This window comes from Micromys minutus (genome assembly GCF_963924665.1).
Source record: "Micromys minutus genome assembly, chromosome: 25".
In the NCBI taxonomy this organism is placed as follows: Eukaryota; Metazoa; Chordata; class Mammalia; order Rodentia; family Muridae; genus Micromys; species Micromys minutus.
This window is the reverse complement of record NC_137960.1, coordinates 24,189,239-24,203,991: the sequence shown is the minus strand read 5'-3', so window position 1 is coordinate 24,203,991 and position 14,753 is coordinate 24,189,239. Positions and strand designations below refer to the sequence as shown.

Below are 14,753 nucleotides of genomic sequence, written 5' to 3'. Positions count from 1 at the left end.
CTGGGACTCTGAGGAGAGTTTAGCTTACTTAGCTCAAGCCTGAGGTCTACAGATGTGACAGAACCCAGAAATGGAGACGCCTGGGATGCTTTTGGTGGTGTTTCAAACTAGGATTCTGGGCCTTCCCACTCCCGGGGTCAGGCCTTCCCACTCGCAGGGTCAGGCCCTCCCACTCCTGGGGCCAGGCCCGCCCACTCCCGGGGTCAGGCCCTCCCACTCCCGTGGTCAGGCCCGCCCACTCCCAGGGTCAGGCCCTCCCACTCCCAGGGTCAGGCCCGCCCACTCCTGGGATCAGGCCCCCACGGTTGACTTACAGTGTTGGGGTTGATGGCAAACTTGCCCTCTCCATCCACCAGGCTGTACTCGATGAGGGCGAAGTTGCCCGAGTCGGCATCTGTAGCTGTAACCCTCAGGATGACCATGCCCACAGCTACATCCTCAAAAACGGCCTCCTAGGAAGAGCCGGGTGGGTGAGGAAGGGGACAAAGGATGGGGGACAAGGAAGAGGAGAGAGAAGGCAGGGTCACCCTGGAGCCTATGCTCTGACCAGGAAGTGGGGCCCCAGGGCAACATGTTACTCCCATGCTTGGTATTGGGGGGAGGGGAAGGAGGCTCAAGGGGGAGCAAGTGGGAGGAGAAGCCACAGCAAGGACTCCAAGGAATAGGTACAGGTCCTGCCCCCATGTTAGTCCATCCACCTACCTGGTAGGAGGGCTGGTCAAAGATGGGGTTGTTATCATTAATGTCTACAATTTCCAGGTAGACAGGGATCTCGGCGGCCCGGGGTGGGGACCCGTTGTCTGAGGCCCTCACAGTGAAGTTCAGCCAGTGCACCTCCTCGTAGTCTACCGTCCGGTTGGCAATGACCTTCCCTGAGACACAGAGGTTCCCAAGGCTGAGCTGTGGCTGAGCCCACTCTCATCCTGGGCTCTCTAAGGAGGGGCGCTTTACAGGCAGCGTGAATAGGTAGCATTGCCCAGGGCAGGATAGACTGAGGAGAGGTAAAAAAGCTTCCTGTGCTCAGGGAAATGAATATTAATGACCCCAAGGCATTTTGAGACACCTCCCTGTCTATGACCCTACTTTATGGGGATGTGCTCACATGAGCTTAGGTGGTAGAAATGACGGTTCCAACAGACATCTGTGGGCTTCCCTCCCAGCCAGGACTAAAAATTCTATCTTTTGCTGGGAGCATTGCAAAATGACTGGCATCTTGAATCACACATAGGCTACCAAAGGGCAGGGGTGGGGGTGTGTTCCAACTAGATGTTGGTAACTGAGCCACAGCCCTGCAGGGCCCAATAAGCATGGATATACGTGGAGATCTGCCACATACCTGCTGAAGAGTCTTCAAGCTGGACGTAGCCTGGGGGTGTGAGGTCCAGCAGGGTGTAGGTGATCAGCCCATTGAGACCCTTGTCAGGGTCAACAGCGGCTACAGCAATGAGCGTAGTGCCTGGGGTGGCTCCCTCCAGCACCCGCTCTGTGTAGTAGGTGATCCCAAAGGGCTTGAACTGTGGTGTGTTGTCATTGACATCGAGGATGTTGACCGTGAGCTTGGCTTAGGTACAGGTGGAAATTAATACCAGAGATGAACACCGGTGCCCCACCCAATGCCTGCTACCCCCCCCCATCAGCCCTACGGGTCTTTTTCCCCCCTCAGAGCCTAGGGGTTCCAAGCTCAGAGGACAGCAATGTCTCACACTATTTTATTTTGTGTGTGTGTGTGTGTGTGTGTGTGATGTTAATATTCACGAGTGTGTGCATGTGTGTGCAAGTACACATGCACATATGTGTGTGTGTGTGGGGAGGGCAGAGGTCAGCCTCATTTGCTCTTCCTCAGCTCTATCATTACCTGGAAGTCACCAAGTAGGCTAAACTGACTGGTCACAAAAATCCAGGGATCTACCTGCCGTCACCTCCCCAGTCGTGGGATTATAGGTATGTGTTACTGTGCCTGGACTTTTGATGTGGGTTCTTAGGATCAAACTCAGATCCTCATGTCTGCAAGACAAGCACTTTACCAACTGAGCCATCTCCCCCAACAATCTGTCCCAACTCTGGACCTGTGATCTTTCCCTCTGACCTGGTTATCACTCTTCTATAAGAGGGGGACTTGTATTCCACCAATGGACTGGGTGGCTCTGATGGGGCCACACTTTCCTGACAGACTTCGAGAGTTAAGATGAAGACGCCTTTAGACTGTTTCTTTGATCCACCTTCTTTAGCCCCTAGGAGTGATCCCCTCAGCATAAGCAGCCTGGGCCCAAGACCTTAAAATCTCAGGTCATGTAAGAGATAAACAAGTATGCACTTTCCCCTGAAAACCTTGGGCTTTGGGGCTGTAAAGATAAGCAGCCAGTGTCTGCCAGGCTCAGGTCACCCCGACAACTCCCCTTGTGTTATGTCAGTAGCCACTTGAGAATACTCCATCCCTACAACCTTCCTCTGCTGCCTCTTCCCCCTCTGCCTAGCCTTCCCAATCCAGCCCATAATGTCCTAGAAGATATGGCACTTGCCCCCTTCTCTATCATTCCGCAGGGACACTGTGGTCTGTGGCCTTGAGTTCCCTTCTTTTGCTCTTGGCTTCCTGTCCTGACCCCATGGCTTCCTATTAGATTGTTATCGGAGGGACAGTTCCTGTCTTTGGTTCTAGCCACACCCTGGATTCCATTATTCTTCTCTGCCACCCTGCCTCCTACTGGTCCCCTATCACCTCTGATTTTCCTCCCTCTTCAGTCTAAGTGTGCAGATTCATTTAGGGCCACAGTCACCCTGAGTGTCAAGGTGACTCACTTTTCTAAGGTAGCCCCAGCAGCTGAGTCCTGGAATTCCCCCAGTAGGGCCAGGCCCTTGAATGGCTCTGAGCGACCAACAAGAGACACCATCAGGTAGTCTTACCGTTTGGCACACTGACAGAACGCTCTGGGAGGTCGCTGGCATTGTCGATTACCGAGAGCGTGACCTCATAGGTGGCAACCAGCTCGCGGTTCAGAGGGGACTTCACCATCACAGACCCTATGGGTAAGACCAAATCAGATTCAGACAGAGGGTAACCCTCTGGAATCTGGGCTTCTCCGAGCTGCTGCCATTCCTCACCCCCACCCCGACCGCACTAGTCCTTGATGGAGCCTGAAATTTGAGGCTAGGATGGCCCACAGCCACACATATAAGCTGAAGCCTATCTCTCTGTCCTTCAGCCAATTCTATCAATGGAGCACTTAGAACTCTGCCTGGCAGATACAGATGGAGTAAAAATAAAATATAAAAACAAACAAAAAACCAACAGGGTGCTTGCATTCCACAACAGTGTGAACATTCCCAGTACTACTGGAGAATACACTAAAAAATGGCTGAGCTGAGCCAGGCCCAGAAGCACACATCTGCGACCTCAGCCGTGGAGGCTGAGACAGGAGGCCAGTGAGTTTGAAGCCAGCCTGGGCTACAAAGCAAGACCTTATCACAAAAAAGAAACCAATCTGAGCATGGAAGGGTATACATCTAGAATCCCAGCTACTCCAAAGAGTGAAACACGGGACTGGAGAGGTGACTCTGCAGTTAAGAGCACTGGCTGCTCTTCCGGAGGACCTGGTTTTATACCCAGCACATGTACACGGTGGCTCATAACCATCTGTAACTCCAGTTCCAGGGGATGAAGCATGCTCTTCTGGTCACCTTGGATACTGCGTGCACATGGTACACAGACATACATGCAAATAAAACACCAGTACATATCAAGTAAAAATAAAAGCAAAAACAAAATTTAAAAAGTCATTGGTTTTTTTTTTTAAAAAAAGTGACATGGGAGGGTGATGAGTATAAGACAACTTAAGTGACACCCTGTCTTAAAATAAAAAATTTAGAAACAGGCTGGGAATAGTGTGGTAATGGAGCCCTGGCCTAGTAAACATAGAGAAGGCCTTGCCCATTCCCAGTACCAGCAAAAAAAGAAATTAAGATGGAGTATTTTTTGTTCTGTGTCACAGTTTTACAAATGCTTATATCTAGGAAGATCTCATGACAGCTGGAACCTGCTGAGGGGCAGCTACCCTGGATGCACAGTCTGGAGACCCCAGGTGTGGCCCTTCATCCTGACTAAGCAGGGTGTGACCTGGTCCTGGTTGCAGGACAGAAATCTCCATCTGTGTTGGTGACAAGTTTCCTGCTCTTCCCTGGTGACCCTGGCTGCTCCATCAACCAGAGAGGAGAGGAGTTCTCCGGAAGTTGGAGTTTTCCTGGGCTGACCTACCGGCCAATCTGCTAAAGCCTTTCTTCTTTCAGCCTGCTGTCACCTGTGTGGTTCTCCTGGTGTTCCCCTCACTGACCCTAGACCAAGACCTCCTTCTCCTTCTTAGGTACCAGAGTCTTAGGACATCTTTCCCCCTGCTGGGTTGCTATCCTCCACAGGTCCCCAGCCATGGGTGGTCACTTACCCTGAGCGGCCTCCTCCTCCTCCTCCTCTTCCTACTCTCGCTCCCAGTCCACGGGGCTGGGGAGTGAGGTTGGGGAGAGGGCAGCTGCGTTCAGTCTGCAAAGGCTGGGCATGGCCTGAGTCGGCCCCCAGGGCAGGAAGGGAGGGGTGTGAGGCATGGAGGGAGGCAATGGGGTGAAGCAGAGAGGAGATGGGGTGTGGGGTGACAGAACAGAGCTCAAACCTGTGGGCCTGCCAGCCGTGAGGGAGAAAGAGAGGGTTAACATTGGTTAGTTCAGGGAGTTGCAGCGAGAAGGGACAGGGTGGGACGTGCGTGGGTGGGGAGGTGGCCATAGGACTCAGAGCTGGCCAGGGTAAGAGGGAGAACCCAGTTGGAGCGGAGAGGGTCGGAGGATCTGGGAAGAAAGGGTAGAAAAACGGAGCAAGGGAGCTGAGGGCCATGAGGAAGGTGGACAGAGTAGACACTGGAAAGAAAAACAGAGGGAGAAAGAATCAGTGGGCAGCAGGGGGGCAAGGAAAAGTCAGGGAGCCTCACTATCCAGGGAAGCAGGGGTGGGTGGCTCTCCAATGGTCCCGAGTGACTAGCTGGGACCCTCTTGGAGTTGGCCTAGGGTAGCACACAATTCTACCAACCTCTCCCAGGGCTCATGGGCTCTCTTTCTTTTGGGTCACAGATGCGGGTGTGATGAATCCTACTCTGATTCACCGCATGCTATGCCTGTTGGCATCTCATTGTTTTTACTATCCACTCCCTGTTCCTTCACTCAGAGTGTGCTGAGGCTGAGGAGCACTGGCTCAGCATGCAGGAGGCTCTGAGTCTGACGGCCATCCCTACGCCCAGTTCTTTATACAAAAGGCACAATGGTGTGTGCCTGAAATCCCACCACTTGGGAGGCGGAGGAGGAAGAGGATCAGAAGCTCATAGGCTTTTGGCTATGTTGTAAGTTTGAGGCCAGGCTGGGCTTCAAGAGTCTACATCTCAAAGATAAATAAAGTCTTCCAGAGGACCAGCTACTCCCTTACTGCTGCGTAAATGCCTCTGTGGAATTATCCCATTCCCGGTTCCTGGTTCCTACTGTTCCAGCCAGTACTTATTCTGAACACATCCCCCCTCCCATGGCTGTGTGCCCAGCCAATGGCTCACGGGTGCCACAGTGTGTACCCAGCACTCTTTACCCGAGATGCTGCTAGGTCCTGGGATCTAAAGGTACCCTGTGCTTGACTGCTGTCTGCTGGTTGAGACTCTACAGTAGTACAAGAATCCCAATGTCCCCATGATGTCCAGACAGCAGTACATTGCTGTCCACTGTGATCTATGGAGCACCCACGCTGCCTCAGTCCTCTTCTCTCAATAGTAATCATGTTTAGCTAATTTGTAAGACTCTCTGTGTAAGACTCATGCCCCTCCCTGGCTCCCCAGAGGACCAAAACCATTTAACTGTTGGACACACAGTTAACGGCCAAAATTACGGTCAGCGGGATAAACCGTGGGAGATAGAAATCGTGGTTCTGTTTTTATGATGGCGGAAGAAGATTAAAAGGGCACAGATACAATTTACAGAAAGTTTAAACACCAACATGCACCGATCCCAGGTGTTTTGCCAAAACGTCCCTATTAAGGAAATGGATACGACAACAAGGTAGGGTTGATTTCCGTTCAAATTGCAAACACTAAAAACTCCGTAACGCCAAATGCCAGCGTGAACGTGTGGAGACAAACACTTCTGCCACACCGCAGGGTGAAGGAGCCAGGGAGGGCGGAGCAGCTTGTTAAGGGAGGTGGATGGCAGAGGTAAGGACCTGACTGCAGAGGAGCAAGGAAGGGAAGAGGGATAGAGGCTCGAGTAGAGGAAGAGACCACAGGAGCACAAAGGGAGTGGCAGATAAAGAGGAAGAAGGAGAGGAGGGAAGGAGAGAGGGGGGAGGGGGCAAGGACTCTGGGTTCGGGTTAGGAGAAGGTGGTAGAGAGCACAGCGGCCTTCGCACCTGTATTGATATTCACAGCAAAGGCATCTTCCTGGTCAGGCACCAGGCGGTCAGTGTCGTCCTTGGCCACGATGCTGAGGATGTGATACTCCAGTTTGGGGTTGAGGTCAAGGTCGATAGCAGTGACGTTGGCGATGACAGTGCCTGGCTCTGCGGATTCCAGCACGCTCACTGTCTGGATAGGGTTGAGGAACTCAGGGCGGGAGTCATTGATGTCATCAATCAGGATGGTGACGATGGCTGTGCCCGACAGGGGGACAGTGCCCCGGTCGGTGGCCACCACCGTCAGCCTGTAGGACTCCTGCTCTTCTCTGTCGATGGTGGCATTGCCGACACGGATGACTCCCGTGACTGGGTGGATGAGGAAGCGATCCTGAGCCCCGGCTTCTATTCGGTACACCAGCTCCCCATTGAGGCCGCTGTCCTCATCTGTGGCTGTGACTTGAAGGACTGAGAATCCTGTGGGATGTGGGAAGCAGGAATCGGGGTATTTGGGGCTCTTCTAGAAAGATCTATCAGGATCTTCTGTTTATTGTGTATAGTGTGTATGTACATGTGTGTGTGCATATATACATGCCCTGTACATGGGGCCAGAGGAGGGAGCCAGGCATTTTCTTCTATCAATTTTGGCCTTATTTCTTTGAGACAATTTCTCAGTGATCCTCCTGTCTCCGTACCCACAGCCATACCAGCATTGTTTGTCGGTTGGGATTCAAACTCAGATCCCTGAAGCCATCTCTCCACAGCCCAAGACCCTTTTTTGATAGTGCAAAAGAGACCTCTCCTCACCACACAGTCTTGCTGGCAAGCACCAGAATGATGACTTTATGTTTTAGAATATTCTAGTTCTTCTAGCAATCTTTAGAACAAACCTGAGCCCCCTCCCTCCGTTCAACTGGATTATTGTGAGAATGGTTCCAAATCTATACTGATTTAAAAGAACAGTCTGGCTTAGATGGATATCACCATGTAATCTCACTTGTAATACTAGCACTTGAGAGGCTGAGACAGGAGGACTACTGTGAGCTCAAGAGCAACTTGGGGTATGTATTGAGTTTGAATTTAGCCTGGGCTACATTTCAGGATATCCTGGGCTACAGTTTTGAGAACCTATCTCAAAGTAATGACGAAGGTGATAATAAAATGGTATGGTGGTTTGAATACGCTTGGCCCAGGGAATAAGTGGCATTATTAGGAGGTGTGGTCTTGTTGGAGTACATGTGTCACTGTGGGGGTTGAAACTCTCTTCCTAGCTGACTGGAAGCCAATCTTCTCCTGTTTGTGTTTGGAACAAGATGTAGAAAGAACTCTCAGTTCCTCCTGCACCATGTCTGCCTGGATGCTGCCATGCTCCGCCTTGATGATAATAGACTGAACCTCTGAACCTGTAAGCCAGCCTCAATTATAAGAGTTGCCTTGGTCATGGTCTCTTTACAGCAATGGAAACCCTAAGACAGATGGAATGCACTTGATCATTATAGCACCCCAAGATTCTGAGAAAGAGTGCCCAGTCTTCTCTGCTACTCCAATACTCGCTTTCTTAAAGAGAATTCTGCGTCCATCCGAGCCTCTAACCCACCACCCTCTCTCTACCTGTCGGCTCCTGGTGGTAGAGCAATGGAACCTGACCCTCTGATCCCCGTTACCTGGTGGGCAGTTCTCCAGCAGGTAGACAGTGTAAGCAGGAGGGCTGAAGGTGGGCCAGTTGTCATTGTCATCTAAGATAGTGATGAACAGGTGGGCCGTGCCATTGAGTTGTCCCACGTCCTCAGCCAACAGCAGCAACTCCAGGAATGGGGGTGAGAAGGCCTCCCGGTCAATGATGACCCCAGACCTCACAGTCACCACGCCTGGCACCCAGTGCCGCCAGCCAGGGAGATGAACAGGGAAAGAGGTACAGTTAGCAAATGGGACAACAGCCACCACAGCAGAAAAAGGGAGGACAGACACCTCATTTCCTGACAGCTCAGTTACCCCACATCTCAGAACACCCATGTTTGCCACAGTTGTCCCTCTGTGGTGGCCTCTGCAAGTCTCAGGGGTCCTGTCTGCTGAGAGTGACCAGGGTAGAAGACTGACCTACTCCATGTGGGACATGCTTTATAGATGTCCCTGTCACCAGACTAGACTCCTGTCCTGAATAAATGGCTCCTGGGGAGCTGTTGGTTGGGTATGAGGACACAAACACTACTTTTTCCCTGGCTAATCAGGGAGTGTTTCTGGCCAGGACCCAGGACATGCAGGGAGAGGACAGGAGCTGCTAGCTTGGGCAGAGTCTATGCAGCAAGTGTTTCCTAAAGTTGCCTCTACTCTTCTTCCAGGGCCCTCCCATTGAGACTCTGGGGGCCTAATCCAGTCACGATGTGGGCTGTGGGCTACAGAAGAACCTGGGCCCAAACTAAGGAGGAACCCTAGAATAGTGGTTCTCAGACTTCCTAATGCTGTGACCTAATGTTGTAGTGACCACCCCCCAGCCATAAAATTATTTTCATTGCTGTTTCATAACTGTAATTCTGCCACTGCTGCAAATCATGATGTAAACATCTGATAGGTAACTCCTGTGAAAAGGGCATTCACCTCATCAAGGGGTCGCGACCCACAGGTTGAGAACCACCACCCTTGCCCCAAGACTGGGCCACTCCCATCACAGAATTGGTGTGTAAGCTGCTGCACGGCCCTCACCTGTGCTGTTGTCGATAACAAACAGGTCACTGTGGACGCCCAGGAGCTGATACGTGACTACGGCGTACACATCTTCATCAGCATCCAGGGCCAGGATAGGTCCATTGAGCACAGTGAGGGGCGTCCCTGAGCCAAAGGAGAGGAATCACCACGGGCCAGCCTGGTTCCCGCCCTCCCCCCTCCCTGTCCGTGTCCCCATGACCATGGCTGGCGATGGATGAGAGGGGAAGGCGGGGAGGTGGGCAGGGAGCGGGTAGGGAGGCCCTGGGGTGGGCCTGCGGCAGCCTTGGCAGACTGAACGCAGATGCCTGGGAGCGGCCTCAAAGCTCTGCTGGGGAGAAAACACAAGAACGGTGAGCAAGCCCCTCTGGCCTGCCTGGAGCTATGCCTGCTTCCCAGCAGCCTTTGAGGCTGGCCACTCCGCTGGAGGATCAAGGGGGCTCCCTGGTGTCCCCTCTACCTGTGTTCCTTGTCTGTCCATATGCATGTAGACATTGCTCTATTATAGGTCTGACTGTACATGGCTATAAATATGTGCATGTATGTGTGTGTGTGTGGGGGGGGGCTCTGAGATCACCTGCTAGTGATTACATGCACACAGGGCACATTCAAGTTTAGGATGCTCTAGCTGTGCCCTTATCTGTGTGTCTGTCTCTGTTGGTAGGCACACTTGCCAGTGCAGGAAGTACATTGCAGGACCACCTGTGTGCCTACATGTGTCTGTGCACACGTAACTCCACACATCTGCCTTTATGTGGCAGTATACCACACTGTACCACAGCGATGTGCACACCAGCATATTTCAAAGTCAAAGCTACACAGAGGTGTCATCTGTCCAGAGACAGTACTATCTGGCCTATCTCCTTCTGAGTCAAAAATCAACATCTGGGGACTCTGGGTGGGGTAGAGAAGGGTGTGAGGACCCATCAAAGGGAGGCAAGGTTGACTAGTGTGTAGGGCCAATGGCTAGGCTGCCTAACCAGGATCCTGGAGCCCCATTTCTGATTGCAGAGCCCATGATTTCTATCTTACAGTGCTGAGGGGCAGGGAAGATGGGTTCATCTCTGTCCTGGGTACTCTTTTTACCTTGAATTCCTCTTAGGGTTACAGTGGAGCTGCTTTTAGATCACCCCAGGGTGATCATATCAACGACTACCCTTATCTCTCCCAAACAGACCTGTGGCCTCTGCAGCAGCCCCAGCCCCCAAGCCTCGGGCTGCACCCTCCCCCTGTACCCGCTGAGTTTTATGTCTAGCTACGCCACCAGGTGCACAGTGCATCCCCGATACCCGAGGCCCTGGTGTGTCTGCCCGTATAATAGAAGCACCTACCAGCAGGAGAGTTCTCCATCACCTCAGCCTGGTACGTGCCCTCGGTGAAGAGGGGGTGGTTATCATTTTCGTCAGCCAGAGAGACCAGCAGTAAATCAAAATCCTGTGATAGGAGGAAGAGTGAGAAGGCTCTATGTCTCACTATCAAAGGGAACTGTACTGGCTGGTTTTGTGTCAACTTGACACAAGCTGGAGTTATCACAGAGAAAGGAGCTTCCCTTGAGAAAATGGCTCCATGAGATGCGGCTGGAAGGCATTTTCTCAATTAGTGATCAAGAGGGGAGGGCCCAGCCCATTGTGGGTGGTGCCATCCCTGGGCTTGTAGACCTGGGTTCTATAAGAAAGCAGGCTGAGCAAACCATGGGAAGCAAGCCAGTAAGTGACATCCCTCCATGGCTTCTGCATCAGCTCCTGCTTCCTGACCTGCTTGAGTTCCAGTTCTGACTTCCTTTGGTGATGAACAGCAATGTGGAAGTGTAAGCTGAATAAACCCTTTCCTCCCCAACTTGCTTCTTGGTCACGATGTTTTGTGCAGGAATAGAAACCCTGACTAAGACAGGGACCATGTGCAGAGATGGAGAGGTCAGGTGACATCTCTGCTGGCTGCTCACGGGGTGATCTTCTCAAGATACCACCCCCAGACTGGCCTGTCTCCACCTTCCTCTCTGATCAAAAGGAATCTTAATTCTTTTATGGGAGTGGTGTGTGATCGAGGGCCAGTGTGGGTGGGAGGGTACTTAGGCATACCACACTGCCTATGAACGGAGGATTTTTGGTTGGAAGGGGAGTCCTGGCTTCCAGACCTTCATGTCTGATTGATGTTAGTTAGCCTAAGCTCACCCATGCTCCCAACCCAAAGCTGCAGCTCAGACCATGTGTCCCTCCTGGGCCCCTGAATACAACTCTGCAGACCTCAGATGAGGGTACAGAGATGGTAACCTTTGCCTCAAAGCTCCAGACAGCACCATAGAAGCCACATTTGACAAGTGACTCATTGTATTTAGGAAGACGAAGGGATTAGGAATATTTCATCTCTCTACTAGCTGGTCTACTTGGCCCCAGGTCCACTTGTTTACTACCCCAACCAACTCCCCTCACCACAGCCAACACAATGGCCAGCAGTGCCACAGACACCGTGGACCCAGCAGTTCAACCTGTTCAAGAACAACAAACTACAGGTTCATTCGGATTGAACAGAGACACAAACATTCTCAACAAAATACCTGCAAGCCTAAGAGAGAGACTAGGTGATCAGCAAAATCAAGTTGGTTTCTTCCCAGAGATGATGAGTTGGTTCAATATACACTAACAAATGCAATTCATCACATAAATGGACCCAGAGCCAGACATCACATGGCCATCTCAACAGATCTGACAGGACTGGCATCCCTTCACAATAAAATCTAGCATCTAATCAAGAATACAAGGGGGCTCCCAAGGGTCTGTAGGTGGAGGCGGGGATGGTATTTCCTTTATTGGTGTAGTCACAGATAAGTTGCTCCAGTTCAGAGTCCAGATGGGGAAACTGAGGTATTGAGGAAGCAGTGTGCCAACAGAGTCACTTAGCTGGTTGGGAGCAGCTCTGAGGATACAGGCACAGGATCCTAGTCCAACACCAGGAGCAGTGAGAAAAGACCAGTTCCAACCGGAAAGGGTCTGTCAGCAGCACCCACTGCCTTTCAGGATGCTGTAGCCCTCCCTCCCACTTCAGGAGCTCCAAGTGCAGGTCTGAGTCCTATGTGTGCACACCCATCTGTGGTTTGGTGAACAACAGTCATCAGTCAGCTGACATCCAATAGGTGCTGACCCTGGGCCAGGCTCAGTACTGACTCAGAAATGCAACTTTGTGCAAGAGAAAAAAAAGGGAGGCGGGGAGAAGATGGATTGGTTCAAGCACAGACCCTTGAACAGGAGAACTGAGATCCAAAGCCAGCACTTGCTAAGGCAGATGTGTGCTTCTAAGCCTGTGGTAGCCTGCCACCTGCTCACCAAGGGAAGGTGTGTGTGTGTGTGTGTGTGTGTGTGTGTGTGTGTGTGCACTCACACACTTGTTCAATCACCCATTCTCACTCTTACAGCCCCCTCACACACATTTGGCTTCCCCTTCCCCATCCACTCTCACTCTCTCTTCCCCTCTTTACCCCCTCTTTTACCCCGTCCACCCTCAGTCTCTTACAGCCTCACCTTCCTGGCTATGCGTGGGTTCTCTGGGTTGTCCTTTACAGAAACAGTCAGCCTGTACTCTGGGATGCGCTCTCGGTCCAGGGGCCGGTTGACAGTGACGATCCCTGTCTGGGATGTGTCTGGATGGTTAGAGGAACAGGCATTTCCCCACCCCACACACCCCAGTGACCCATGCAATGGCCACAGCTCCTAGGTGGCTGGAAGTACCTTCCCCCAAAGTACCTAAGAGATACGGGTCAGAGGTACCAGGATCATCCCAAGGAGATGGTAACCTCCCAAGTCAGTGATAACCAAGTTCTGAGCAAATCCAAAGCAAGGGACCTTAGAAGACCATGGTGTCAATGGTCTACAGACACTCCAAGAGGCCAGGAGAAATTCAGGTGCACTGAAGTATGGTTCAAACCATCTTAGAGTTTAGGGTCCATGTGTGCCCAGAAGACGGCTTGGGGGAATGGGTTAAGGGAGGCTTGTGGTTTGTGGATACAAGAAAACGAGGCTCAACAAAACTAAGGGGGGCTAACTGACTGGGGCTGGGTTCCTGCACTAAGCACCACAGTCCACATCGGCACCAATGGATCAGGGCAACTGTGCTAATTAGTGTACCCATAACCAAAAGACTGGTTTACCTACGAAGCCAGCTCAGTTGCCTCCCTCTATTGTTTAATTAAGGCGGATGGAGCTCCTCTGCCAGCCAGAATTCCCACACCCTGTCTGGCTCTAGGAGCTGCACGGACTGACTTTCAACTGTGGAGCCACGATGACCCGGAACTCCTAGTCTTTCTGCTGTTGCTGCTGTTCACACTTTGGGGGTCCAGTTTCTTCACTGCCACAAAGAAGTCTCTGCCCCAGTCTGCTCCTCAATGAACCCCCTGGTAGAACGAGCCAGGATTCCCGGGCAGATCCGAACCTACCGTGGCATTGATGAAGAAGGCCCGCTCTCGGTTGCCGGCGGTGATGTTGAAGGTGAGCAGGGCATTGCAGCCGCTGTCAGCATCGCTGGCCAGGACGTGGGCAACGAAGCTGGAGACAGGGCTATTCTCACTGATGGTGACATTCATGGGAAGGTTCAACAGCACCGGGTCGTTGTCATTGATGTCCAGGACTCGGATTCCCACCAGCATCTGGGGGAGGGAGAACCAGGGGGGGATGTGACTGAAGAGGAGGGGACAGACAGTGCGAAGGTAGCAGAGACGTGGAGAGAGGTTGTGAAGAGGAAGATGAAGGATGAAGTCAATCAGAAGGGGAGGGAAGTGAAAGGTCTGATGAGGGGCAGAGGCCGGAAGGAAAGACAGCCCTTTGAGCGGGTATTATGACGTGAGGACCCTGGAGAGCCAAGATTCCCTAAGGCCAAGTTCAAGAGGCACCTCTGGTTCCTCAGGGCTGAGGGAGACAATGTTTACAGGTGTTCATTGAACATCAAGGGATGCCACGGAGCTAGACCAGACTCACCGTGGAGCTGAGTGGTGGTACGCCCCTGTCTCGGGCACAGATGGTCAGGTTGTAGAAGGCAATGGTCTCCCGGTCCAGCTCTACCTCCTTCCGGACCCTCAGCACACCTTCCACAGGAGAAATCACAAACTCTCCTGGAAGCCACCAGAACAGGCCCAAGTTAGCTGGCCCTGCCTCAGAGCTCCCCCACCCTAGCCAGCCTTCCTCAAGCTATCAGGAGCAGCTGAGGCATATGCCATCATGGGCCCTTTATGGGCACGAAGGGCAAGTGGTAATTCCTGACCAATTAGCTGCCCTTGTGGCCTCAAGCTTGCCAGAGGATGGCACAGGAGTGGTGGTTGTGTTAAATCCAGTAGGGGTGGGATGTCTTTCTGCCTGTTTTGAGGCAGAGTTTCACGTAGTCCAGGCTGACCCCGAACTCCTTACCCATATGCCTCCATGTCTCAAGTGTTGGGATTCCAGCCATATGCCATTGTCCCTGGGTTACGGGACCCCCTCCCTACACGACATGCTCTTCCTGACTGTGGTCAAAGTATGTTCTAGACAGGTAAAAAAAGATCTCAAGCTATCAGGGGGCTGAGGCAACCACTGGGCCACGTCACAGGAGAGTGTCATGTGGCTGTCTACGCTGGGTGTTACCACTATAACCAAAGGAAAACACTGTGGCCTGTCCTTTGCTTTCTGCCAAC

At 52.2% G+C, this 14,753-nt stretch overlaps 1 protein-coding gene across 2 annotated transcripts in view; it reads right to left on the bottom strand.

Moving 5' to 3' along the window:
• The window catches only part of CDH23 (cadherin related 23), a gene marked incomplete at its 5' end in the record, with an annotated part of 329,115 nt that overhangs the window by 12,277 nt on the left and 302,085 nt on the right, over positions 1 to 14,753 (bottom strand). For both annotated transcript variants that reach the window (XM_080938106.1, XM_080938107.1), the window contains 11 exons: positions 315 to 452; positions 703 to 872; positions 1,337 to 1,561; positions 2,902 to 3,018; positions 6,419 to 6,877; positions 8,065 to 8,268; positions 9,101 to 9,226; positions 10,432 to 10,534; positions 12,616 to 12,723; positions 13,527 to 13,736; positions 14,065 to 14,198. In XM_080938106.1, the coding sequence (XP_080794232.1) occupies positions 315 to 452; positions 703 to 872; positions 1,337 to 1,561; positions 2,902 to 3,018; positions 6,419 to 6,877; positions 8,065 to 8,268; positions 9,101 to 9,226; positions 10,432 to 10,534; positions 12,616 to 12,723; positions 13,527 to 13,736; positions 14,065 to 14,198 (1,994 nt within the window). The remainder of the gene's footprint in view (positions 1 to 314; positions 453 to 702; positions 873 to 1,336; positions 1,562 to 2,901; positions 3,019 to 6,418; positions 6,878 to 8,064; positions 8,269 to 9,100; positions 9,227 to 10,431; positions 10,535 to 12,615; positions 12,724 to 13,526; positions 13,737 to 14,064; positions 14,199 to 14,753) is intronic.